We start from the raw sequence: 26,052 nt of genomic DNA on the forward strand, positions 1-26,052 counted from the left end.
CCGACGCATGTGTAGCCAGAAACCTGTTAATTGTAGCAAAATCTCCTTACTTACGCGGCATGCATTTCCTTCCGTGAACAGTAGGCTCGTGTAAAAAAAAAGACGTTTCTCCTGTCCTTTTTGGTTACATTAGCACTTCTCAAATGAAAAGCAGATACAGACAAGTGAGACACAGCTATCAGCTCCTAGGCACCTCAGGCACAGGGAGGAATACCATCCTTTTGCTATTCACGAAAAAAGAATACTATGCCGTATCTAGAAATGCATCATTTAGTAGCTTTGGATGAGGATGATTGCCAAATGCATCCACCAGTTTTGAGCCTTGAACTTCCCGGTGGTAAAATATGTTTGTGTTAAATATTTCCCTCTTTTGAACACTTCCAAACATCTATAAATTTTTTAAATTCTTTTTATTTTTTAATTGGGTATTGGTGCAGAGCAAGATGCACAGTTTCGAACAGAAATATTTTGCACTGTTCTGAAAAATCAAAAGATAAGCTAGCCTTGAAAAAAAACCCAAAAAAACATTCTGCTGCAAGGACAAAAATACGATTTTTTTATCAGAGGTTCCTTCATACAAGGTGGAAAACAGCTGTACTACCTACTCTGGGGAAAAAAAAAAAACATGATAGCTGTTTGAATAAAGATGAGTGGGAAGTACAAAGGTCAGGTCTGGATGTGACCCATAAACTGAATTGCACTGACCCAGTATTTTGGTTCGGCTGGTCACACATTTGGGGAGACGGCGGATGGAGAGAGTTACTCAGGTATTTGGGTTTGGTAGTTTAGGAAACCAAAAAACAAACAAACAAACAAACAAACAAAAGCTGCTGGTTTGGGCTTGGAATTTTCAACACCATCACCGCACCCACGTTCATGCAGCCGCATGAAGGGGACCCGTTTTCTAGAAGAGCGTGCCAAGCCCGTTGCCGTCGGAGAGAGAGAAATACCTGTGCCCTGCGATTTGTGGGCGCCACACGATTCCGTGCCCCGCAGGGTCCAGCTGTCTCCCAACCCACTTCCCTCCCCGCGCGTCCCTCGGGGGGCTCCGACCCCCCGTGAGAGGGGGGTCCGGGTCACAGCTCCCTCCCGCCCCCGCAGCAGCGGCCGGAGCGGCGGCTCGCAAGGGGTTAAAGTTGTAAGCACCGACACGTTGAGGGGGAGTAGCCAAGACCAAGCAGCAAAAACATCACAGCGCATTCCTGGGTAGTCCTCAGCTGCCAGCATCTGATTAAAACCATATCGCTCGCTGTGAGTGGCTAACTAATCTGAAGGCGAGAGTGCAACCCAATATTTAACCGGGGCCCCGGTCCCAGCCAGGCTACGGGCTGCGATCACCGGATCATGCACGGAGCGGCACGGATCTAGCCTGTAAGGAGCTTTGCGAGCGGGGCTCGGCTCTCGCGCAGCCTGGGAAGGGGTGATGCGGGGGTGCAGGAGCTGTCACCGGGGGAAGGAGCTTTATCCACGACGACCTGATAGTCGGTGCCTGCGGCGGGGCGCGGGGTACCCCTGTGGGGTGGGCGCTGACACGGATGGGGCGCCGGAGGGGCTGTGTGTGCCGGGCCGGGCTCGGCTCGCTCAGCGCTGCTCCCGCAGCCGCGGGCGAGAGGCGCCGCGGGGGCCGCGCTGCGCCGGGAGGCGGCGGCGCTGGGGTGGCCCCGGTCCCGCGGGGGTCGCGGCACTGCCCGAGCCGGGCTGCGGGGATCGTGTCCCGGCTGAGGTGGGGTGGAAGCCGCCCGCCTCTGGCTCCGGCGAGGCGAGGCGGACGACCGGAGGAAGCACGACGGCAAAGCAATATAAACGCACATTTTCGGTTTTCTGTGTGGAGAGGATGGGGTTAAAATCATGAAATAGATTAACTATATAAACACTGATTTTCCTATTTCCTATAACCAATTAGTTATGATAAATAACTAATATGAAAGAATCTCTCTAATAGCAGAGACAATGATCAGCACACGTTAGGATGCTGTGAAGCAAGAGTAGGGTTTTGTTCTGGTTTTGGATGGAGTATCCTTGTGAGCACTCCCCTGTCTGCCAGTGAATTTCTGCATGCTGTTTTGGTCTGGGGTAATCCGGGATAGCTGTAGATGTTGACGATTATCTGGAATTAGTCTGCCTTGAGAGAGAAACTTACTAATGATGATACATGAAGTCTAATGTCTATCATATGGTGACACTTAATGTTGGAATGGTGCCAGTGCAGTGAGCCATAAGATAAATGCAGGTGTTGCCAACATAGCCACACTTCTTCAGCTGGACTTCTCTGTAACAGAGCTTTTACCTTGCAAAAATGTTGAGACTGATTACTCAAAAGCTTACTACAAATTCACTGGTAAGGCTGATGATTTTATTATTTTGAGGGTCAGAAATTTTTAAAGTTTTCTCTTAATTAAGCTAGTTTGCCTTCAAAGGGTACATTTTTTTCTTCAGAAGTCTTCTGTAACTTCCACAAACAGGGCTGCCCAAAATTAACCAAATCTGAGAGTATGTAGGCTTAGATTTGCCCACTGTATGTTAAAGAATAGGCATAGGTATGCTCTGGGATGGCAACACCTGTGTAGACAAAATTAAAGATGCAGATTCAGTTCAAGAAAATTAATTATGAAGTTGTGTATTCTAGTTTGCTGTGAAGGCTTGACAGGCAATATTAAAGTGAAAGGATGTTATTGTGTCTGATAATGACCTGCTAGGCAATTATAATGCTAGCAGGTCTTCGGGTCAGCTTCCACTAGGACCTTCCAGGAGGTAAGTGAGGCTAACTGGAGATGTGAATGGTAATCCAAAGAAAATCTTTCCAGCTGAGGATTGTCTGAGGAAGTCATCCACCACATCTGTTCAAAGAATCACTGCAGTAGCATCCAGCGCAATGAGTCTTGAGACATAATCAGCTTTTCAAAGTGCCCTGGATTGTGTGAGGATGTGATCAAGGCTGAAGGAGAAATTTTTATGAATAGTAAGCTTGCATTGGAAGGAGGACAACCAAATGGTAGCAATGGTAAGGAGGATGAGAGTACTAAATTAATATCAGGTGAGTCATCAGAACAGAGGCTTTACTAGCAAACCTCGTGATTTGGTGCATAGGAAAGGTCAGTGTAAAAGGGAGTGAATGCTGAGTCCTTCAAGCTTTATGTATCTGGTATCAGTTTCCTTTTGTGAAGGTAAAGATGATTGTCTAATCTACCATATACCTTCTACAGTGGTGCCAAGTATGTCTATATAGCTCCAGTACAAAATCTATTTTCTCACCGAGAAGAGTATTACTTGTTAAGTTACTTGCACACTGCAGATCAGTAGCTGCTATAGATACACTTCATAAACTTCTTGCTTAAGGCCTTTATTTCACAAGCACATATGAGAACAAACACTCTAAGCAGGTGAATATAATATATGGAAAGGGTAGGTTTCTGTCTCTGTGGGAAAGCAAATAAGTGTACTTAATGTCAAGGAAGGGTGAATCCAGTGTGGATGCTTAAAAATCAAAGGAGAAAAGCCATAGCTTGAGATAAGATGTAAAAGTGTGCCAATATACTGTAGTTGTTGGGTATTGTTGCCAAACCTGCTGATTTTTCTCCTATTGATGCTCGCCTTTCCTAGCAAATGTCACACTTCTAGGAAATTTGTGTGACCAGCTGGGTTAACCCTGTTCTTGGGAATGCTTGTGGACTTTATTTAGCAAGGATAGCAACATGCATTAGCAACAAACCATTACAGAAGCATTAATTTGCCTGTACAAAGCAGTAAATTCCACATCTAGAGAAAGCCAGCTTGATCTTGAAATAGTGCTGATGCAAATTCTGCTTACTGGCTAGATTCTGTCAAAAGAAATGATGAAGAAGCATGAATGTAACTTGTAATCTGCAGGGATTTTGGAGAAAAAACTTAGATCTTGCATGTAGACTAATGGATTGTTAGTAGAATCAAAATGATACCACAGGGATGGGGGATTGCTAAGAGGTCTTAATGAGTTTCTGCTGTGAAACACAGGCATAAGCCACTACTCACTACCTCAGCATGGACTCCACAGAAGTACAACTTGGGGTTGTGTTAAAGAGATCAAGTAGAATAAGGTGTCTAAGGATTGTAACTGAGAAGAAAAACTGGCATTAGATACCTGATTCTGAGGCTGTGCCTGGGTTCAGGGGTCTCAAGGTTATAAAGATGCTGAATGAAGCACAGTGTCAGGCCTAGTCAATAAACAAGAGGTACCAGTTTCAACAGGATTACCTTGTTTTTACAAGGTGGGCAGTTGAGTGCTGAACAAAGCATCTTCTCCCATCCAGGTCTTCTCAGCTCTGGCTGATGGAGACATAGACCATCCTAGTCTCCCCACACCTGAAAGACTGTGCCTTGCATATGCTCTGGAGTGCTCAAGGATGAAGTGTCTCAGATGAAATGCCCTGCAGCTTTTTACCCCTAATTATCTGTATGATTTTTAAATTAGTTTTAAAAGTCTTTAATACAGCTTCATAGCTGGTGCATGTCCCCTTAAATCTAAAAGCTCAGACACTGCAGGGCCAGTTAAGGACAGATTATTGGCCTTGGAGGTGAATTTCCTGCTGTTCTGTCAGTTCATGTTGCATCCTTAAGCAGTAAGATGAGGATTATCTCTTAACCAGAAAAAGTAGGTCTGAGAGACAAGATAATGGACCTTCCTCTTGACAGTCAAGAGGCTTCATGACAATGTCAGCTAGGAAATTGCACCTCCAGCAAAGTCTATGCAAATCCTAATGCTGCTGTGCCACACAACTTTAATATACCTGTCCTGTGGCTAAAATGCCTATGGATGAAACTTTCCTCTTAGGAGGGGGGAAAAAAGAAGCTGGGAGCACTAAGGATGTAGTTTTAACTCTGCAACCTGTTTTTCTACCTTACAGATCTCTTCTGTGCCCTGTCAGAACGTGGCCATTTGTGCTTTGAGGCAAGGCACAAAGGTCACTGTATGAGTAAGGATTAGTTTTCTAGTAGCTTGAATCACAGATCTGTCTGCAAACAACGGCTACCCTGGTTGATGGAAGGTAAACACTAGATCTGACACTTCTCCTTGTATGCTTCTGAGGGATGGGGGCATCCCTATAATATGCTATCAAGATCATCATAGAGATGGGAAGTTAGAGACAACCTGGTGAAAATTGCTTTATAGTCTGGATTTAGGAACAATAGTGCAAACTTCCTCTAATAGGTGTAACTACAATCCCTGATAGGGAAATGCTGTAGAACAGTCATCTATGAAACTTTACTAGCTGTCCAGTAGGACATCTACTGTGGTAGCTGTAGTGGAACTCTGAAAATCCTGGTTAATCCTTTCTAACCTCTGGTATAGGTCTTTCTATACCACCTTTTAAAATTTGAGTCTTGTGTAGTTATTCATTGCCTTTTTTGCTGCATATACAAGGAGAGCTGGGGGCCTTGATAATAACATCTTGAGGGCAAGAGTAATCCCTATATTAAGCAGTATGCTTCATAATAACTAACAAGACTGGATCTGCTGTAGAAGAGCCTATAGCAAGTAGGCTCTGCGACCAGAATTTTCTTCAGTCATCTCAGAATACATAATGAACATAATTTGCATCTCTTACAAGACGCAGTATGGAATGACTCCTGTGACAGTAACTGCTACAACAATTTGTGTATTGGAGGCAGAGTATCTGGGGGGTAGGTGGAGTGTTCTTCAATTACTGCTGAAATGAATGTTTAATGATAGACTTTTGGCTGCTCATGGCATAACCAGGCTGGGTAAGCAAACTGCAGTATTCAACAATGTGGCCAGGATTACATGGGTTTAGGCTGTGTGAATGCTACAATAATACAGGAAAATCCTATTTGTCACACAGATAAATTTGTGAACAGGTAGAAAACACAGTTCAGTGTAAACTCTGGAGAACATATGCAATCTCCCTCAGTACAGCTTGCATATACCCAAACTGCAAAGAAAGATAACCGTTCCAGCAGTGGACAATTAACTGTATGCAGCTGAAATAACCTATGATAACAGCTTCAATATGTGTCAAGTTTCTGCTCGGAGAAGGAGGGGTGAAAAGCATGGTTATTGGCAAAAGTCCTTTACTATACTAACAAGCAAGAAGATCAGAAACAGGCCCTCTAGGCAGGAGGGCCTTAGGAGTACAGTTGGAAATTAAGTGTTTGATTTGTTGTTCAGTTCAAACTCAGTTGCATCTGAGTAAACACTAGCTGCCTTGAATAACAACTGCTTTGCTTCCTTGTTGTTTGGTATATCCTATGAGTCTCAACAAGGAATATTGATAGAAAGTTGAGCTGTAGGCACTGCAGCCATATTGGTTGAGATTCCCCATCCTGTGGGCAGCTGACGCTTTCCTTAGCAATATCTAGATCAGACAGCGGAGTTCTGGCTCAGGTGCCATTAATTTACAAGGCTTCAGAACTGGAAACTGGAGAGAGGTATAGAGGAGTGGTCTCTTAGTTTTTCTTGAAGGCTGATAGGAAGAAAATTTGTGCAGATAATGCAAATATATAATCTAATCAGTCTATTACCAAAGTAATAGCTCTCTATCAAAAAAGGTATCCCAGTATGCCCTTTCAATTTCTTTCTAAAGGAAGAATCTGGAGTTCAGGTGTTGGTATTGCTGATAGTAAAAGTGAAGGGATTTCTTAATTCAAGAAATTCACAAATAGGTTAGCATAGCTGATGAACAGAGATTGGAAAGGCTGCTCTCAAGACTTGTTGCAACATGCTGTCTTATTCCTGGAACAACTCATAATCTGAGGTGGACTAACTAGATATCTGGATACTCTCTTTGGACACTGAAGTTCCTGGCTGAAAAATAACCCTATCAAATAGACTATGACAGTGCTAGTTTCCTTCATCTTGTCATCAGGTTTTCAGGGAACCAGACAGCACTAGCTCATTAAATGCTTTTCACTCATTAATTTATATGTTCCAAGTTATTCATCAGGTACAGCTTATTTAAACCGGTCACTACTTCTCCTGAGCCCTCTGTTGTAATCTTCCTGCAAAAGATATATTTATTTCCATGACAAGTGGCAGAAAAATCCAAAATAGAGCTACTGTGGTAGCTGGGTTGACAAGTAACTAATTATCAGAAATCATGTGCTTAAAAGCATAGTAGAATGACAAAAAGTACCAATCCAATTGCACCACTTGAACTGTGTGACCTGTTCAGTCCCAGCTGCTAACTTAGTGATTTTCTCTTGGCTGTGATTCAAGTGTGTAGAAAACACTTTCGGGAACTAAGTTTGAATTTCTGTGTTCTTGCTAAAAACCAAGAGGTTCCGAGGAGACTGATGTGATGAGAACAGACCGTTCTGTTCAGCTGATGAAATAGCAGTTGGCATGGCTGAACGGTGAGATGTCTGTGTGGTTTCACAGGCATGATCCTGCACCAGCAATGGTACATGCCAACATCTGTAGCTGACAGGGCTCAGCAGTGTACTAAGACTTTTACCTACTTTGTAGGTGGTACTAGGGAAGGGAGAAGAATGAGGGAGGTATTCCCTGATGTGTCAAACTCTGTACTTCTATCCTACTAAGCAGATGAAGGTCACCCTTCCCTGTTTCTCTTTACTGGTTATATATGATGAAGACAGCTGGACTATGTTCCACATGCTGCAGTATGTAAGTACTGTTGTAGTTTATTCCAAACTGGTATTCACATTGACAGATGAAGTCCTTGGTGTAAGTCTGCCTTTATTATCTCAACAGTATCAATCCACCTGTTGGGTAAGAAGACAAAACATAAAACAGGGCCTAAAAATCAAGTTGCACAGAAGTTCCCAAAAGTCAAATCCTGTTATTCTAGAAATACTTGGTCCAACAGGTAAGCGCCTGGTTTAACTAAAGTCAGGATATCAAGCAAATAATCTCTCGAACACAAATCATATTTCTACCAATCTACAGCCTAAGTAGGACAGTTAAACAGGGTTTTTGAGCTGAGTGATGGATGCATTGCTAATCTAGACCTTACTGAATTTTGGGAATGACAGATAGCTGCACTTGCCAGGCAGCGTAGTTTAAAAACCTTTTCAGTTGTCTCTCTTACAAGACCAACCACAGGACCTTTGGTTAGACTCTGCAGTATAAAAGTATGTGTTCAGTCATCTTTCTGACAAGTAATGCTGCTCTTGCATTCCAGACATGGCTAAAAGTGGAGGTGAATAGTTCCCAAGCTGTCTATGAAATTTCTTCTACCACTTGCCTTCAAGCAGGTACTTGTTATGTGTAAGTGTGAACACATCATGTATAACCTACGTGTAGGTAACGCTGTTACTTCTCATGGATAATATTTGCTGGATATGCTGGTTTGTAATAGAATAGTGTGATTGTTTGAACAGAGAAAACAGACCAATGTCAGTGCTTGCATCAGAACCAGCATCTGGAATGTTCCATCTAAATCATTATAATCTTGTGTCATGTTACAGAAGGTTTATTCAACTTGAACTCCTTGGACACTGCCAGATACTAGAGCAATGGGTGTTCTACTAATGAAAGAAAACATTTAAGATTATATTTTATTTGACTCCTCAGCATGAATGATCGTGTTTAAAAACCAAAAGTCTGATTAGCACGTTCATATTTTTGATTTATTAATGCATGCTTAGGGCTTCTCAAGGCTACTACCACTGAATCAGGAACTGAGCAGAAAATATGATAATCAGATGGGGAGTTGTTAGATGTAAATGTCAGTCAGTCCTACAGGGGTTCACACAAATGCAGTATTATACTCCTGACATGAGCGGAAGGCTGCCAGCCAAGATAATTTACTGATAACAGACTATCTAGCTTTGCAACTTTGACTCTTGCGTATTGTGTAAATTGTTGTTTAGCCTATATTCTATTTCCTTAGCTTGAAAATGAAAGTCTTGAATTCACTAATACAACTTTCTAACCAGAAGAACCTGACTAATTCTTCAAGAACAGTGGGGGAGGAAGCAACCTGTCTCAGACACATGTTCACCAGTTGAACTGTTGCTGTGCTTCCTGTTACTACTTCATCCTAACAGGCTATATTTCACTTGGCAGTAAAAGCTTCTCTTGTCCTCTCTCGGCCTTGCAGATTCTAATTCAAGGTTAATATTTACATGCAATAGCTGTTTAAGCTGAATCGTGTACTTGTAGGGACAAAGAAGGAGCACAGGCTGTGAAGAAGACAAAGTATTAAGCTGCTGAGCAGATGTTTAGCTTATCTGCCTCTGACTTTTTGGGTGTCACTAACCTCTTCTCAGATAATTTCTCATCAACTTTGAGACATTTATCTTTGTCTGCTGGGGGGGGGAAAGCAGGTCTGTTTGTGAGGATTCTGTTCAGTCCTTAATCCCATGACAGACTACAGCCATAATGAAGATTCTCAATTGTGTACAGGACAAAACCATAATCATTAAGGGTATCTATCATGTTGCCACCCCCTGCTCAAATAAAAGATATCTGTAGAAGTATCTCTAAGGGAAATGAAACGTTGCTCAACAAAATTGTTCAGTACGTTCTTCCAAGTCTTGCTAAGAAACAGGTATTTCAGGGATGACTTGTCATTACTGACAGCCTTCCCTGCAGAGAGTTCAGAGAAGACACCAAGAGCACAGTATGCCAAAAGCTAAAAGACTGAACTTTCCTAAGGCAAATGTGTAGAAATTAGTTACATTGCTTGAATGGAGAGTAGTCAGGCTTGTGACAGTAGGTAGCAAGTTGTACTTCAAGGCCGGTGTGTTGAGGGCCTGACATGGTGTTTGTCTGAGGAGTCATTGGTATCTATCTGCTCTTCACAGGATAGTCCCTAAAGGAAAGGAAGAAGATACTACTAGTGGTCTCTTTGCAAGCCCTTTCTGGAGTAAATTGAAAAGTGGGTGAGCAAAATGTGTGCAATGTGTATCTGTTAATACAGGCAGAGTTTGGTGCACTTCTCCCAAGGTGGCAGCATCTCTAAATCTGTCGTCTTTAGATTTTTGAAACAGTGCATTTAGCACAGTAATGAAGATGGGCCATACAACTGCATAGTGAGTAATTAAGGTGTGGTGATACCAATGGATCTACATGGACAAGATTCAACATTGGACATTTAAACTAAGTGATGACATAGTTGCTGGGGGAATGACCTTGCTCTTTTTACTATGCCAGTATATCTGAAGGCATGACTGTCCTTGCACCCTTGCATAAAAGCACATGCATCTCTAACCCTGCCATGCCTGCTGGCTGACTCTTTTGAGACAAACTCAAAATTAAAGTGTAAGAGAACAATTCTAGTCTTGCTGCCTTACACCTGCAGCTGGAGTAAGGAAATTCTAAGAGGCTGAGTACTGTGAAAGGAAGCCTCCAAGCAACAAACAGATTTTAACTTTATTTTAGTTACTTGCATGTAAAGCACACCTGCACTTTCCATGAAGATAACACAAACTTAAGTATGATGAAGACCTTGCAGAGCTTTAGCTTGAGTGTAAAGCACAGAATCCATATCTGGTTGAGACTCTTTTATATTGAGCAAAAGAGATTGCTGCTAGCTTAAGCTACATGTTGACCCCCACCCCAGTGAAACTTTAAGGTGAAGCCTGAGGCAATTTTGTGCAAGACATGTGGCTTAACTCAGGTATCAAGAGCTAGTTATTTAAAATACAAACAGCTATTAAGGTTGCCTTTGTCTGTCATTGCATTCTTACTTTCACTCATTCTCTTGTTTCTGAGGTGATTCTCAGAGACATCAGGTTCTCCAAAGGTATGATAAATAACCATCATGTACTGTGAAACCTCACCAGGGGACATAAGTTTTGCCACATCTCAAATATGAGAGTGGGCCCTGTAAAGTGGCCAGAAGGCCCTCACTAACCTAGAATTGCACTGCTAGCACTAAGAATAAGCTTTTTCATAGTAAGATGGGGCATTTGCAAAGGTTCAGCCAGACTTGTATGCATCCCTGCCCATCTTCCTCCACTGTGGGTTTTTTTGCTGTCTGATTCTATAAAATTAAGTGGTCTGACTTCCATACAATGGAGGCAGATGGCAGTGATGACCAGAGATGCTTTGAGTTTAAAGATGGCAGCTGTACATATAGATATTGACCATTTTAGAGTTGCCAAAGTGAGGTCTTGCTTGTGAATATTTGCTCCTTCTTAAGTTATTTACTTTTTATTGCCTCTTAATTTTACTTCAACATGTGATACAAGTTGTATAAAACCAGAGCTTAGTGTAGCTCTACTAATTAGAAGAAGGATCACTGACAGGCAGGACTCAGTCCCCTGAGGTTCTTATTTCTTTCTCCAGCATGGAACTGGGCAGAATGTCCTAAAACTATAACTTAGCTTCTTGAGAGCAAGTCTTCCTTCTCTCTTCTGGGCCTTTTCCTTCTATTTTCTCAACAGTAATCTTCCATATCAGGGTGGGTGTTCAACTAATGATCCAACCTTAACTCTTTCCTTCTTCATTATTTCTGAAGGACTTGATAAAGGGAGGGGCTCCTTATGCTTATGTCTAAAAGCTATCTCCACCCAAAACTATACTATCAGGCAAAGTAGCTTAGCTACTCTAAAAGAAGAATTCAGTTGACTTCCTTTTATCTGACTAAATTGTGGATTTCAATAGGCACAACCTATTTTAGCACTGTTGCAAGTATCCTGCAAGTTCCCTCTTGGCTTAATAATTTTCCCCTTGATCTTTTGTCAGAATGGATGCACAAGCCACTCTTTCAGTGATAAAATTTCTTAAATAACCATGGCTTGCTAAACAAACTCTTCCTCCGACATCTATTTCTACTCAGAACCACTTGAAACTTTCACAGCAACACCTTTGTTCCCTTGCATCAAATGTTGCCTAACTGTGGCCAGGTAAGTTGCTTACAGAGGAGAAAAGGTATAGCTGACAGTTCTTTCGTATTTGAGCACTCTTAACTCTGTTGATTTACTTGACCAATGCTAAATGGAATTCACAAACCATCTGGTAAGCAGCTAGATCAAATTTTGCTTTGATTAGCAGCTAGTATCCTAAAGGCCTTCCTGCTGGTAAATGGAAATGGAGGCTTTTAGGGTGAAATTCTCTCTTTAAGATCTAGGAATTTTTGTTCTTCCTAAGTTAAGAATTAGTTAAGAACTGATATCCATTACTCAGTTAGTGGCAAGCTGGTTAAGTCATTCCAGCTCGTGACTTATCATTAAACTGAGGGACAAAGAGAAAGCAGAAATGAGAGCAAAACCCTGAAAGTAAATTTCAAGTAATGCATAAAGCATCAGCTATTACTAAGGCAAATGAGGAATTGGCTATTGAGAATAACAAACTTCTAATGCAAGGGGTTATTCAATGCTTCAGCACTTTTATCTACACACACAGTATGTCTCAAATACTGGATAAAAGGGGTGGCTTTATCTGTGGCAGTTTACCTGGATGTAGGGGGAATTAGAGGGGAGCCCAATTATTTAATCACCTAAACAATTTCTTGACTTCGTTATCCTAAAATTCAAGGGGCTAACTGCAGCCATTGCAATATCCCAGACAGAAGATTGATAGAATGGTTTCTGTAGCAGATGTGAACGTCCGGTTTTTTCTAGCTGGGTACAGATCTTCATCACTCTATAAAGCTGCTCTGAGTACCTCTGCTTGGTGAGAGTGAATGCTTCAGCTATGTTGGAACTAAACATGGTGACTGTAGATTATTTTTTAAATTTGAGTCTCAGAAGCAAAAAGGGCGCATGGCATAGAGTTAAGTCCTAAACAGCCATAATTTCTTGTCCAATTGCAGGTTTTTGAAAATCTGAAGGTTACTTGATTACTGTTGAGACAAGCGTGTGGGGGGTTTGGCTTGAGGTTCTGTTGTGTTTTTACTGGAACAGTCTGTCTGCAGCCTAAGGAAATTATTTGGTTTTACCTGTTGGGTGGTATAACGTCAGACTTTTGCTGGTTATAGAAACACAAAAAATATATACTGGCATCTTTTGGGTGTTTTGGTGTCATCTTCATGGGCATTTGGAACAGATCCTAGCAAATGCTTCTTGTGTTCTCTTCTACTTTAGAGATGCAGCTGGCAGTGCTGAATGAGAATAGAGCAAAATATCTGAGGTTCTATAAATAGCCTTAAAAGGCAAAAAGAAGCTAAAGATTGACAGGTTAAAACATGTTGGTTTTGCCCACTGATGTAGATCAGTGTGACCTACTGCTTAGGTATTACTGAGGTGAGTGTTCATCACCTGCTGGCCATAACTTCATGCTCTCTGTAGCCCAGCTCTGAGTCAGACTCACCATATGATCACTCCTTATGCTTTCAGGCTTTATCAGGCATCAGCGTTCAGCAGAACTGACATGGACTAACAGCTCCAATAAGGATAGTTCTTCTTCAAGGTAAAATATAATGTCCATCTTCTAACAATTACTTGGATTTTTAAGCCTACAGCAAACAAAACTGGCCACCATCCCATCATGTCTACTGAAGCTGAAACTACTGCTACCAACAGCCCGCCTGAACAACAGGCTCCACCAAAGCCACAATCTTCAAAGAAGGAAAAAAAGAAAGGTAAGAAATGCTTACCACTTGAACACCTCCTTTATTCCATGTCCTGAATCTTTTGCATTTGCCTAAGATCACCTACCCGCTACTGCTAAAATAACTGAGTTTTCCAGCTGACTAGAAGAGTGAGTAAATATGCTAGTATAATAAACTTAACCAGAAGGTAGGCTTTTAAAGGATTTTTTTCTAGCCTTAAGTTCTAAAGCTCTCAGTTCCACTTGTTAAATAAGTTGTTTGCTCAGCCTGACAAGTTAGCAAGGGCCCAGAGAAATGAGAGCCTCCTGAGGTGACCAGACCCTGGACCATGGTGGTAGCTGTTAGTCTGAACTTTAACATGACTCCTCCCCACCCTCTAGAGAAGGATTTTTGTCCTGGATACAGATTCTAGTCCAGGGAAGCTAGAAAACTCATTCCATGAGAATTATTGTATATTAGAGAATAGATTTTTTGATAGATTAGATCATGTAAAAATGATTACCTCAAATAAAAATACATACCTAGGTACATACTTACTCAACTGTGTTGAGCATGCAGAGAAGAAAAGCAAGCAGCTCCTAGTAGCAGGAACAGCAGAAATAAAAAATTAGCTAAAATACCAAACTATTAGAAGGACAAGAGTACCAGGACTTGTTGTAGAAATGATGGTGCTGATAGCAGGTTCTAGTTGGGAACTGGGAGATTATTTTTGCACAGCAAGAAGAGATCTGCCCACATTAGAACACAGGGATAAGACATAAAGGCTTTATTGAAAACCCTGTATGGCCATGGGAAGTACCATTTCTGCATGGTGTTTTTTCTTAGCACCGGTATTTACTTGGCTATTGCTTATCAATATTTTAGTCTTTTATGTGGTGAACAATCATTCTGAAGCCCCCAGATCTTAAGCACTGGGCTCCATTCCTTGAACTGAGGCCACATTCTGCACGTACTGTGACTTTGAAGGAGTAACTGTCTTGCAGTCCACATGGATTATTAGTCAGCTGTACTCAAGGGACAGTTCTAATATGTACTTACATGGTGTACATTTTTTTAAAGATAACAAATCAGCAAAATAGCCATTTCTATCTTTAAAAAAAAAAAACAAACAAAATGAAAAACAAAACAAACAAACAAAACCCAACTCACCCAAACAAAAAAGTAACCTCAACAAACAAACAGACCCACGAAACCTCTTCTCTGTCTCCAGGGCCAGAAAAGACAGATGAATCCCTCTTGGCTAGATTCAAAGGTGACGGTGTAAAATACAAGGCTAAACTGATTGGCATAGATGATGTTCCCGAGGCAAGAGGAGACAAAATGAGTCAGGATTCAATGATGAAGCTGAAGGTAAGGGCTTGAGCTGTCATGTAAGGAACAATCTCTGGTTAGCCCTCAAAAAGCAAATCAAATAGTCACTTTGGCAAAACTTCAAATACAGCTTAATGGTAATATAGATGCTAACAGCACTGTCTAGATGGATATTACTTCCTAAGATGTAATCTCTGGCTCAAAGGACATTTCTCAAAAAGTTTGGGAACATTCCTTTGGGTCTGTAGGCATCCAGTATGAATGCCAGCAATATGAATTTCGTCATAAATTATGAGCTTGGGGTTTGGAAGGGAAGGGGGGATTGCTGTGCAATTTAACACTGACCTAAAAGCACAAGTTGGCATCCTGTGTCAATGGTGACACCAAGTGATACAGATAAACCAAAAAATAAATTAATCCCTGCAGCAACAAAGACTACTACTTCTGTAGTACAGAACACTCACATACCTTCAATCAGGCTGAAAAAGCAGGTAAGGATACTGCTACTGCAGCAGTTTTGTGAACTAAAATCAGTTTTAAAGCTCTAAAACATTTACAGAGCAAACAGTCTAGTTCTGTGGTATCACTTTACACCTAAGCAGTCATATGTTGCAAAGAAAAATTAAAGCTCAATCCAACAGAAGTCTTATCAATACTTTGACATTCATTCTCTTTAGGGAATGGCAGCAGCAGCCCGCTCCCAGGGTCAACACAAACAGAAGATCTGGGTAAACATTTCCCTCTCTGGTATCAAGATAATAGACGAGAAAACTGGGGTAAGATATAACGTATTTTCTTAAAGCTAGCGAGGCACCTAGAAGTTAGACCAATCTGAACTAGATTCCTTCATGGCACCATACCCCACTTCCACATAAATAAATTGGCTTGTGAAATGTTTGCAATGTTGAAGACTCCTGGCAAAAAGACAGCTATGTCCTATTGTGCTTAGTCAAAGGCTGATAAATCTGAGGTTTTGACTGAAGCTTTTTAACAGTCTCAATCATTCTAACTACAGAGAATGGCAGCTATTATGTTTCCAGCAATTTAAACCAATAGTTTTTTTTTCCCAATTCCAGGTCATAGAGCATGAGCATCCAGTAAACAAAATCTCCTTTATTGCTCGGGATGTAACAGACAATCGTGCCTTTGGCTATATATGTGGAGGAGAAGGCCAGCACCAATTTTTTGCCATAAAAACAGCCCAACAGGTATGGATCAGATACTTTTTTTTTATGTGCTGTGGATAAGGCTGTTGTATAAACATTTAACATGTGATAAAGGTGTAGTGTTTTGCTGGTAATCCTACAAAATTCTTATGGGGAATACCAGCATGCATGGACAGACTTTATTGAAAGAAGGACAGTAGGAATTTACTGTGTAAAAAACACTGGCTTCTCACTTGTACAGTTTCTTTGTAGTCCAGAATAAAAGCACTCAAGTATTGTCTTGGTTACTATGATTAACAATGCTTAACTTGTCTATATACCATGAAAGTCATTAGTGAGATGAACAGAGCCATTATCACAGGTTTCCCACTGCGAGAGTACAATTTCTTACGTAGCCAGAGCGTCACTCAAAATTAACAGGAATCTAGAACTACATTTGTCTAGTTCATGTGATGCTTTGCTTTGTGCAGCAGGGAAATCACTTATTTAATTGCAATGATGATTCTGATGATTCTGGGGCTTGTAAATGACAGGTCTAGTCCTCCTAGGACCTCCTAACCTTAACTTGTGGGAGGGATTCTGATCCTTCCTTGATAGGTTCCTCCCATGCAGAAATCCTGTGTGCAAGGTTAGCCTCTCTGAGGGGAATTTGTATGTCAGCAAAACTGGAAACAAGCTACTTAAAAATACTGCTGAGAATTATGGAGCTTCACAAACAACCTGAAGTTAGGTATTTATTGTTCATCAACTCATCTTTATAATGATTTTATAATAGCCGCTATAATGACTTGATAAGCCCAGACTTCAAAGCTAGAAATTTCTTTTACCCATTCCTGCCTGCCCTCCCAGAGAACCTGTTGGCAGCTTTGGACCCACTACAGGTGGGACTGAGTGGGACTCCTTGTTGGAGCATGTTACTACTTCAGTAACAGCTATAAGACTCCCTTCTAAGTTTGTTTAATCAGTTTGTCAGCATTCTGATCAATAATTGTTTTGGTTTCAGTGGAATTGCAGATTAAGCACAAAAGCCTTTTGTATGTACCCTGGAGTCTATTCCCTCAGTTCACCATGGGGTGCTGCTTGCCAGCTTCTAAGCTCAGCCGGGCTTTAGACAGCTCTTGACTTGCTGCTGATTATTTTTGACATAAACTTACCTAGCTTAGAAGTAAGGCCTTTTGCAGCTCTAGTCTGCTGCAGCTGTACTCCTAGCTAAAGTCAGTAGTTCTTGAAATGGCTCTTTCTGCAGCTGCATTTCTAAACCCTGTGATTAGGAAAGGATAGTTATCAGGTACAAACAGTGAGATCTATTCAAAGGATTCTCTGCTTGAGCCAAAGGTAGTGGCTGAAGAAGGGGACTTGTTCTACTTTAGATGTTGACACAGCTGCTGTATGCCCAACACAAGTGTTCCAAAGCAGTGTAGCTGAACTTGCCACCATCTCAGCAAAAAGATTCTTGTTAATGTATGTGCAGGGCATGCCATGCCTTTCTAATTCACATTAAACTGTCATCCCATTTAAAGCTGGTCTCTGCTTTACACATTTGAGGTGCCTTGCTCATTTGCTATTTGTATACTGCTTAAAATAAAAGTAGTATTATTTATAGAAGCTTTCTCCAGCGCTGGAGTTGGTAGAAAATAGACAAATGCAAAATGCTTTTCTTCTCAGGAGACTACCAGAAGGCTTGGATAAATTTTGCACTTCTAGGACTTGCCATGCACTTAAGTAGTATTGCTACTAGTTTTTTTAGCAAAAACAGAACAGGTTAGCACAAATTTGTGTACAGCCATTTTTCCTGTAAAGTTAACAGTTCTACACTGGTTGTGTTCCGTTCTCCTTGGATCCTGCATAAGCAGAATCTTGTATGAAGACTAAACAGGTCTTTATACTCTTGCTTTTCCTGTTATCTCAACCTAAGACTTGCACCATTTATGAATATTTGGCTTGTTGCACAGATAGCAGCAGTAGAAGTCCAAGTAAAAGTAGTACACGGCCTAAAAACTACATTCTTTTCCAGGCTGAGCCTCTGGTTTCTGATCTTAAGGACCTCTTCCAACTAATATATAATATGAAGAAGAAGGAAGAAGAAGAAAAGAAAAAGGTGAGTAAAAATACAGAAACTGCATGACTTTGCATAAAGCTTATTTCAACTTTGGCTGAGTTTTGGGCTCTTGTAAGACTTGACACTGAGCTCTGCCTAAATCCAGGAACACTGGAAGCTATTGGTTGGCAGTTGTGCCAGCTGTCTGATTGCCTAGGTCTAGTAAGCTCCTCCAAAGTGAGAGGCTTTTGACATTCTACGTGATGTTTAGATATTAAAAGTCTTCTTTTTTCTTTAGAGTGAAGAAGCAAGTAAGACTGAGGTAGGTTACTCCCACTCAGCCTCTCTTGATTAGGCATGCTGCTGCACCACACCTGACTTTGACTTTCTTTATGCTGCCAGCTTTATGAAGGCAATGTCAGATGCCCAATTACATTGAAATGGAAATAAAAGGGGTCTATGGAATTAATACTGAGTAGTGATCTCTCTCATGCTTCCCTTTTCCATCACTTGTTTTTTAAAGCCTGCAAGTCCCTTGCTTAAGGCAAATTTTTAAATTCCAATTATTTCTGAAACTGTTATCCATCTATTACAGAATGGTGGTGAAGCACCGCCTGCTGATCAAGCTGACAAAATGAAACTGGTAGGTTAAATTTTAAAACTTTGTTGATGCCATTACGGAGTTCATAACTGATTGTTTCCATTTGTATAGGAAATGCACTGTTTATAGACTTTTTACAGTAAATCTGCATAATGATTGATTCTTTTTCTTGTGAGGGCTCTAACAGATATCAATTCTTTCAATATTTCTGGCTTCAAGGGAGTTGACCAGATGGACTTGTTTGGGGATATGTCAACACCTCCTGATATGAGCAGTCCCACAGTAAGTAGAGTCTAGCTTAGCTGCCTTGGCTTTTTCTTTGAAAGCAAATTTAGTCCTAGTAATAAATACATTTTTTACTGAGACATCTGTCTAGCAGTCATCAGTGTACTAGTGGGGTAGGGCTGTAGGAGTACCCACTTAATCACTAGACATCATTCTAGTACTTAATTCTACTAATGTCATTCTAGTAGCTCTAGCTCAAAATTTGGCCTAAGTGCACAAAAGTGTGCATAAACCTTGTCATAGTTCAGTATGATCCCAAAAATCCTGTCATTTTAAATCTGGCACTATAAGCCACCATCAGCCATGATGCAATTGATGCTGTCAACCCAGACAGTGACCAAGTCTTACCCTTCTCCTGCATGCTTGGTGGAGAATTAACGTGTTATCTTCCACTGGAAAGTAGTTCTCCAGTGTTACTCTGAAGCTGAGACTGCAACTTGAAGTCATACTAAGGCAGTGTGATTTCACAACTTGACAAAACTAAGGACTAGAACTCAAACAGGGGCTTGACTCAAGTGAAAGCCTAGGTGTATTTAGTTCTTACTGACTCTACAGCCACTAGATAGAAGAACTAGGATCTGATATTTAACTATGGGATCTGGAAACAGATGTTTTATAATTGAGTTTCAGAAACCAAGTAACTGTAATTTGACTATAGACAGCAGTGCTTGCCTGTGTGATTTTGAATATTTACTGGTATAATGTATTGGATACTAGGATCTCTTGCAGCTATTTTCCTTGAGCTTTTTCACTGTGCACCAAAATCTACAAATAACTAACTTAATTTTTCTCTCTGAAAAAATAGGAAGCTAAAGAGATTCTGTTAGTGGATTTTAATTCTGAAATTGAGACCAAACAAACCTTTCCAAAAGAGGATCTCTTCTTGAATGGCATCACAGCCTCTCTTCCACAACCAAAGGCACAGACACCCTTCTTGCCTGAGAGTTCTTTCTCTACCAGTCTCAGCTTCTTTCCCACACCTAATCCAGATCCTTTCAGTGATGATCCTTTCACACAGCCAGCCCAATCTGCACCATCTTCATTTGATTCTCTAATATCTGATCAGAAGAAAAGTCTGAGTACCTTGACACCAGTGGGTAATGGTGCATTAAATGGTGAGATTGACTACTTTGATAAACAGTTTGACCAGATTTCTAACAGAACTGGCAAACAAGAAGCACTAACATGCCAGTGGCCACTTGAGAGTAAGTCACCTGCAGCAAGAATTTCCAATGTGATACCAGAAAGAGAACGGAATGGTTTTCTTGAAGTCCCAGCAAACCTGTTTGTGGAAGGTGCTTCCAAAGGATTATCTCTGCAGAATGGAGTAAAGCTGGAATCTGAAAACAATATCCAATTCATGCCACATGAGTCTATAACAATTAGCCCACCACCACAGAATACCAAGCCAGGAAGAGGAAGGAGATCTGTCAAGGTGAACAGTGTTCAAGTAATTTATGGTGATACTCATTATTTTACTTGGAGAAGCTGGGTGAAGGAAGCTTTTCCTTCTTATTACTGTATAACTGGCTACCTAGATTCACAACACATCTACTTCTGCCTGCCCTGCTTACTCTAACCTTTCTGCAGCTATGGTACCTTCTAATATCTGTGAATGCTTCATAGTAGTTATGGTCACTAAATTCTGTACTCTCTTCTTTAATGCTGCCATACTCCTGTAAAGGTCTGGTAAGTATGCCGCTATGCATATTAACACTTGATATAATGCCAGATAGCAGTGTGCCCATCAATCTGTGGTTTCATACCAATAAGATACTAGTACTAGCTTACAGAAACCCATGTGGTTTCTCAGTATTTGCCTACTGAAGGCAATTCCAATGACTTGCCTGATTAGGCACAAGGTGGCTCTCGATCAGATTTGTCTTGTACGCAAATTATGCAAAACTCTGCTGGCCTTGCCACAACCATGGGCATTACTGCAGACTAAGCAGTAGTGTCTAAACGGGTGGGATGCAGAGGGAAGCTCACTGTGATAGCAAGTAATTCACTCATTTTAAGTCCTGCTCTTCTGCTGTTGACTTGTGACTGCTACATATTTTACCTATTTAATGCCATGTATCTCCATAGGCATGAAAAAAAGGATGATGTTTGAAGCTCTTATACTCTAAATGATACATCAAAACTCTCCTCCTCTTTAGATGAAAAAATCTTCTAGCTCTGGACCAGGGAGCCCTGATCATGCTAGCATTTGTTCTGCCATGGCATCTCATAAATTTCTTTTTCTTTCTAGACCGCATCGAATGACTTATTCAGCTCAGATTTCTTTGTGCCATCTACGGAGAGCCTTAGCTTGAGCTCAGGGGCACAAGCAGGAGCTCTACCAACTAGTCCACTGAACCTCTTCAAAACAAGTTCTACCACAGCATCTCCATTGGCTGGTCTAGGTTAGTTTACAAAAGTCAAGGTCTTGTTCCACTCCAAGATACCTGCTAACACCAAAACGCAGATCCTAGTTTTCCTGTACTTCCTGTGTAGTGCTATACCCTTTAATCCATGTGCTGTTTGCCCTAAACTATTAAGTCCTGTGAATAGAGGGCTAAACTCTGTACACTTAACTGGATCAGGGCTTTTTTGCTTTAACTCTGCAGCAGATTGCTGCTTCAGGTACACAAGGCTCAAGTGAGCCAAGCACAACTTGTGAGGTCAGAGTAACAGTTTCTTAACAATCATTTAAACAGAAGTAACTATATGGCAAATCCACCTGTCACTTCTGTGCTAGAGCTGAGTATGTTCCTCCTTCCCTTACAACAACCTCAATTTTGTCCTTGCAGCACTGAAATGCAGGAAAGTAAAAAATTAAACCCTTTCTCCCACCCCCAAATGTTTTGATTTGTAAGTGCAAACCAAGACATTTTTGCAAACAGTACATTAATATCTTTTGCTGGTACCCTTTGTGGAATTGATACACTCCTTTTTGTGGTCTTCAGATGACTGAAGTCTGTGTAACAACAATCTCCCCACAGGTGGCTTGCCAGTAACTTCATCACCATGGACCCCACAGACAGTTTCCTTCACTCAGGCTACATCCGTCTTTCATGGGTCTATGATGCCTGCTCAGTCTCCAGGATTTACTCAACCACTTGCCTTTGGTACTCAAGCAGTGTCAGGCTGGAACCAATCTGCATCTTTTGGTGCCACACCCACTCAATCTTCTGGTCTCTGGTCACAGCCAGCACAAGTTCCACCTAGTTCTTGGGCACAGCCAACCAGTGCTGTAAATCCCTTCCAGAGCAATGTGTTCACATCTCCAACACTAGCAGCTCATACAGCCTCTGCGCTGCCCTCTGTGTCAACAACAGCCAGCCCACCTCAGCCACCACCCAGAACTACACCGCAGAAGGAGCTGTCCAAGAAAGAAAGTGATGCATTCATTGCTCTGGATCCACTTGGGGATAAAGAAATGAAGGATGTCAAGGAAATGTTCAAAGACTTCCAGCTGACAAAGCCACCTGCAGTCCCAGCGAGAAGAGGAGAACAGCAAAACCTTTCAGGTGCTTCTGGAGTTTTCAGTCTTTGCTTTAGTAGTAAAGTAGGCATTTCCAAAGATAGTACAGATCATGATGAAATGGAAGGTAGCAAGCTGTCTGCCAAAATGACTGGTAACATTTTTGACGGCTAGTGAAGTAGGGGGTTGAAGGGCTATCTCAAGTAATAAATTGAAACCTTGATCAGCCTTCTTGATCAGTCAGTGGCTAAACACTGACACCTAGTGCCTAAATGACTTGATTAGAATGGGGCAAACTTAAGTCTGTACAACGTTAGAATTTCCATCCAGCTTAAGGTTAGTGAGGGAAAAGCAAGAGTTAAAATTGTGGCTCAAAGTCACTCCAAGCAACTTCCATGTAAGATTTTTGTGTTTCTAATTAGATGAGCTGTGGTGTTGCTATATAGGCAGACCTGAGCTCTTGTTAAAGCTGTTAAGTGATACAGCAGTATGTCTCTTTTTTAGAACCACCAAAGCCTGTTCCTCGACTAAGTGCACTGCCAGCTGATGGCCTGTTTGAAAGTCAAGATAAAACAGACCCTTTCAATCCTTCATCTGTAAGTAGTAAAAAAAAAAACCCGAACAAACAAAAAAACTGAAACACAAACAAAAAAAGAAGAATCCATCAAACCCCCCCCAAATGACATCACCATCACAAAAAATCCATCAAAAATCTTTCTTTCTCCTTAATAACTGTGGTGCCTATGTTTGAGTAGTAGCTTAGTCCTGGCTTTAGAGGCCATACAACAAAAACCCTTTGCCTCTTTGAGGCTAATATGTAATATAGCAGAGGGTATTTGTTACAAGAAGGCTAACAAAAGCATTATTATTTGGCTTGGCTTCACAACCAGTTTCCCAAGCTGCAAAGACTAGCAGGAAGTTCTTAAGTACTGGGACGGTCTACAAAAGAGTATCAAATAATATAGCTGCAGAAATATTCCACTTTGGTTATACATAACCCTCTTTAGAGCAGACTGAGCATTGTGGATCGTGAAGCTCTCTAGCTGAACAAATGGGAGGTTCCATGTTCAAGGACTCTGGGGGGGGAAAAAGTGGCTTCACCAGATCACTGCATGTGGGAGACAGCATTTGAAGCCCTCAGTGGAAATTCTGGACCAGTTCCAGACTGCTGACTTAAGACTTCTAGCATTTGACTTAAAGATATCTTATCATGACTCCACTGGCTCCAAATGAGTGTTCAGCAGCAAACATGGTTTTCTGAAAAATACCTTTCCTTGGACTAGCATAACTGCTAGCACAGCTTAGAGCCCCCTTCTTTTGTTGAAGCAGTACAGTAAATGCATATTTAGCAGGAGTTCTGAAGTATTCTCTCCAGCTCTTTGGAACAGGGGACTAGCTCATAGAGCTACTCTCATAGAGCCATGCAGAGCAAATCTGGTGAAAACTGGAAATCCACTAACAGCATATCTCTCTTTCCTTAGAAAGAATCCCAGAAATCACCTTCTGGTCCTTTTGGTGATAATTTTGGCAATCCGTTTGCATAAGGTAAGTCTTCCACTAATAAACCAACCGACTTTATCCTCTGAAATTTATTGAGGAAATATTTGGTAAAGAGATAGCTAAAAACTGCAGTAGCTTAACACTAATGCTCTCTAAAGTATGGCAAACAGTGCTTGAAAGAACTTCTGCTATAGTACTTGTATCAGACTTGTACATAGCTGCATTCTGTCTAAGCCTAGCCAGCTTCACTTACTTAGAGCCTTTATTCTTCCCCAGACTTAAATCTCAAGCCCACAATAGGATCTAGATTTCCTTTCCTTGAGGAAAACTAATGTGCTGCAGAACACAGAGGAGCTGACTTCAATACCTTCAGATATCTGTGGGAGACTGTTAGCATAGAGCGCCCTATCTACAGCATACAGCTTTCTGAAGTCTAATCACCTCAACAGTTGCAATTACGGACTCTGGGAAAATTGGAGCAAAACTAGAGTAATGGTCTTACTCTGATTTTTAATCAAAAGCTGTTATAAGAGCTTTTATTGCTAAAAACTAATGTAATTAAAAATTTCCTACCATTGACTGGAGAGCAGGATCTGTTGATCCATAAAATCTTCTTCTGTAATACCATTAAGTCTTCCACTGAAATACTGTCTAGCTTCTGACAGAAGACAAGTGTTGGTATTTATGGCTGTAGTTTTGTTCTCAGTGGCTCTGTTTAAGCAATAAAGCCATAACTTAGAACCATCCTAACACTAATTCCTTTCCATCATACTAGGCATAATCAGAAAAGGACAAACGGAATAACTGGACCTCTTCTCAACGTGATTTTTCTACGTGTTTCACTTTGCTGTCTGCTATTCTTGCTGTTGTTTCATGATGTCTGCAATCTAAAATATATCCAGGTGGATTGAAGCATGGACCCTCAAAGAACATGCTGTGAAGATGATAATTCAGGGCAAAGCAAATGGGGATATTGACTCACGCTGAAAACCCAAATTCAAATTGGTGGATGTTACCTTTACTTTAGTTCTTTGCACTCCTCTGGCAGCACTGAGTAATGTGTCTTGTACTATTTCCCTTTACACAGCACTTACTGTCCCAAAATAGAGGAACTTAATGTACCTAGGGAAGAAGTGTTGCCTTTGCACAAGGGGATTGAATTAGTAGCTAAAACTCCATACCTTAAACAACTAGGTCAGTTGCCCGTTATGACAGCAGCAGCCAGTTGTAAAGTTAAGTGGATGCTACTCAGTTCTAATTGGTGACTGGACAGATGACTTGGTCTCTAAGCCACAAAAATATAACTGTGTAGAGGAAAAGAATCTAATATTAGTCTATTTAACTAAAAGTAAAAGTATCATTCTGCCATAAATGTGTCATTAAGGGACTGCGGGGTCTGTAACAGCACTGCTGACGCCCTGAGTACTAGAGGCCTACACTGTAAGCTGAAAAACTTCTTGCAGAACATTTAGGTAGTTGTGGACACTAACTGTTGTCTTGGTGCTAATATGGCATTTTTCAGGGAGGGAAATCTACTAGGATTACTTTTTTATTAAGGTGGCTTGGCAGACAAGTGGAACAAGCAGGTAAGGTTCTTGCTTATATCTCAGTGAATCCCTGATGTGCTCAGTTTGAGTTGTCACATGGTGTGGTGGGGTATGTTTCCAGCATGTTAGAAAACAAAAACACCATAATGGCTTCACTCCATGCCTAGGCTCCTTGTGAACAGCTGCACCACCTCTGTGCCATTTATTTGAGGTAGTACTCTATCTCTTGAAAAGCATGCCTTTTCTCAAGAGCCTCTTTACTAACAGATTTTTGAACCAGTTAGAACTGCCTGTAACAGCATTCTTGGCCAGTGGTGATGACTGATGTGTCAGAAGTTTTTCTGTTAATGCTAAGTATAAACTTGAAATGTTATTGTTAAATCAAATGCCTAAGCTGTTGCTAAACTGGAGAGCTAAGTCAACTTGAATACAGCCTTAGTAGCTAGTTCAGCCAGTCATGCAATTAGTCTTGTATACAAACTTTTCTTGCACTTTCTGTAATGCAAAAAAAAAAATTAAAAAATGAAATCACAAATTTAAGTATTTGTCTCAAACTGGAAATGTAGAAACTTATTGATGTTACACAAAACTGTAGTATCTGTTACTTAATGACATTAAAAAGAAGCAACTCTTCATACCAAATGAACATCAGTGTGGCTGTTGATTCTGTCCTCTGTAACTCAA

At 41.1% G+C, this 26,052-nt stretch overlaps 1 protein-coding gene across 2 annotated transcripts; it reads left to right on the forward strand.

Moving 5' to 3' along the window:
- Positions 1-1,177: 1,177 nt before the first annotated feature.
- DAB2 (DAB adaptor protein 2) lies at positions 1,178-26,014 on the forward strand. Of its 2 annotated transcripts, XM_039566597.1 has the most exons (15): positions 1,178-1,371; positions 13,358-13,484; positions 14,665-14,804; positions 15,443-15,541; positions 15,842-15,973; positions 17,946-18,029; positions 18,268-18,291; positions 18,565-18,612; positions 18,790-18,852; positions 19,661-20,290; positions 21,107-21,260; positions 21,840-22,367; positions 22,826-22,917; positions 23,803-23,866; positions 24,597-26,014. In XM_039566597.1, the coding sequence occupies exons 2-14, from the start codon at positions 13,391-13,393 to the stop codon at positions 23,863-23,865; spliced, it is 2,151 nt and encodes a 716-aa protein (XP_039422531.1). In that variant the 5' UTR covers positions 1,178-1,371; positions 13,358-13,390; the 3' UTR covers position 23,866; positions 24,597-26,014. The 2 variants fall into 2 exon arrangements, with proteins under 2 accessions (XP_039422531.1, XP_039422532.1); XM_039566598.1 differs by lacking the exon at positions 18,268-18,291.
- The last annotated feature ends 38 nt before the right edge of the window (positions 26,015-26,052 follow it).

The sequence above is a fragment of the Corvus cornix genome, chromosome Z (genome assembly GCF_000738735.6).
Source record: "Corvus cornix cornix isolate S_Up_H32 chromosome Z, ASM73873v5, whole genome shotgun sequence".
Lineage (NCBI taxonomy): Eukaryota > Metazoa > Chordata > Aves > Passeriformes > Corvidae > Corvus > Corvus cornix.

Bases quoted from the DNA above. Each gene is read 5' to 3' on its own strand.
- DAB2 (XM_039566597.1), top strand. From the start codon at position 13,391: ATGTCTACTGAAGCTGAAACTACTGCTACCAACAGCCCGCCTGAACAA. The intron at 18,030-18,267 runs GTGAGTAAAAAT...TTTTTTCTTTAG, and splicing joins AAGAAGAAGAAAAGAAAAAG to AGTGAAGAAGCAAGTAAGAC. The intron at 18,853-19,660 runs GTAAGTAGAGTC...CTGAAAAAATAG, and splicing joins CTGATATGAGCAGTCCCACA to GAAGCTAAAGAGATTCTGTT.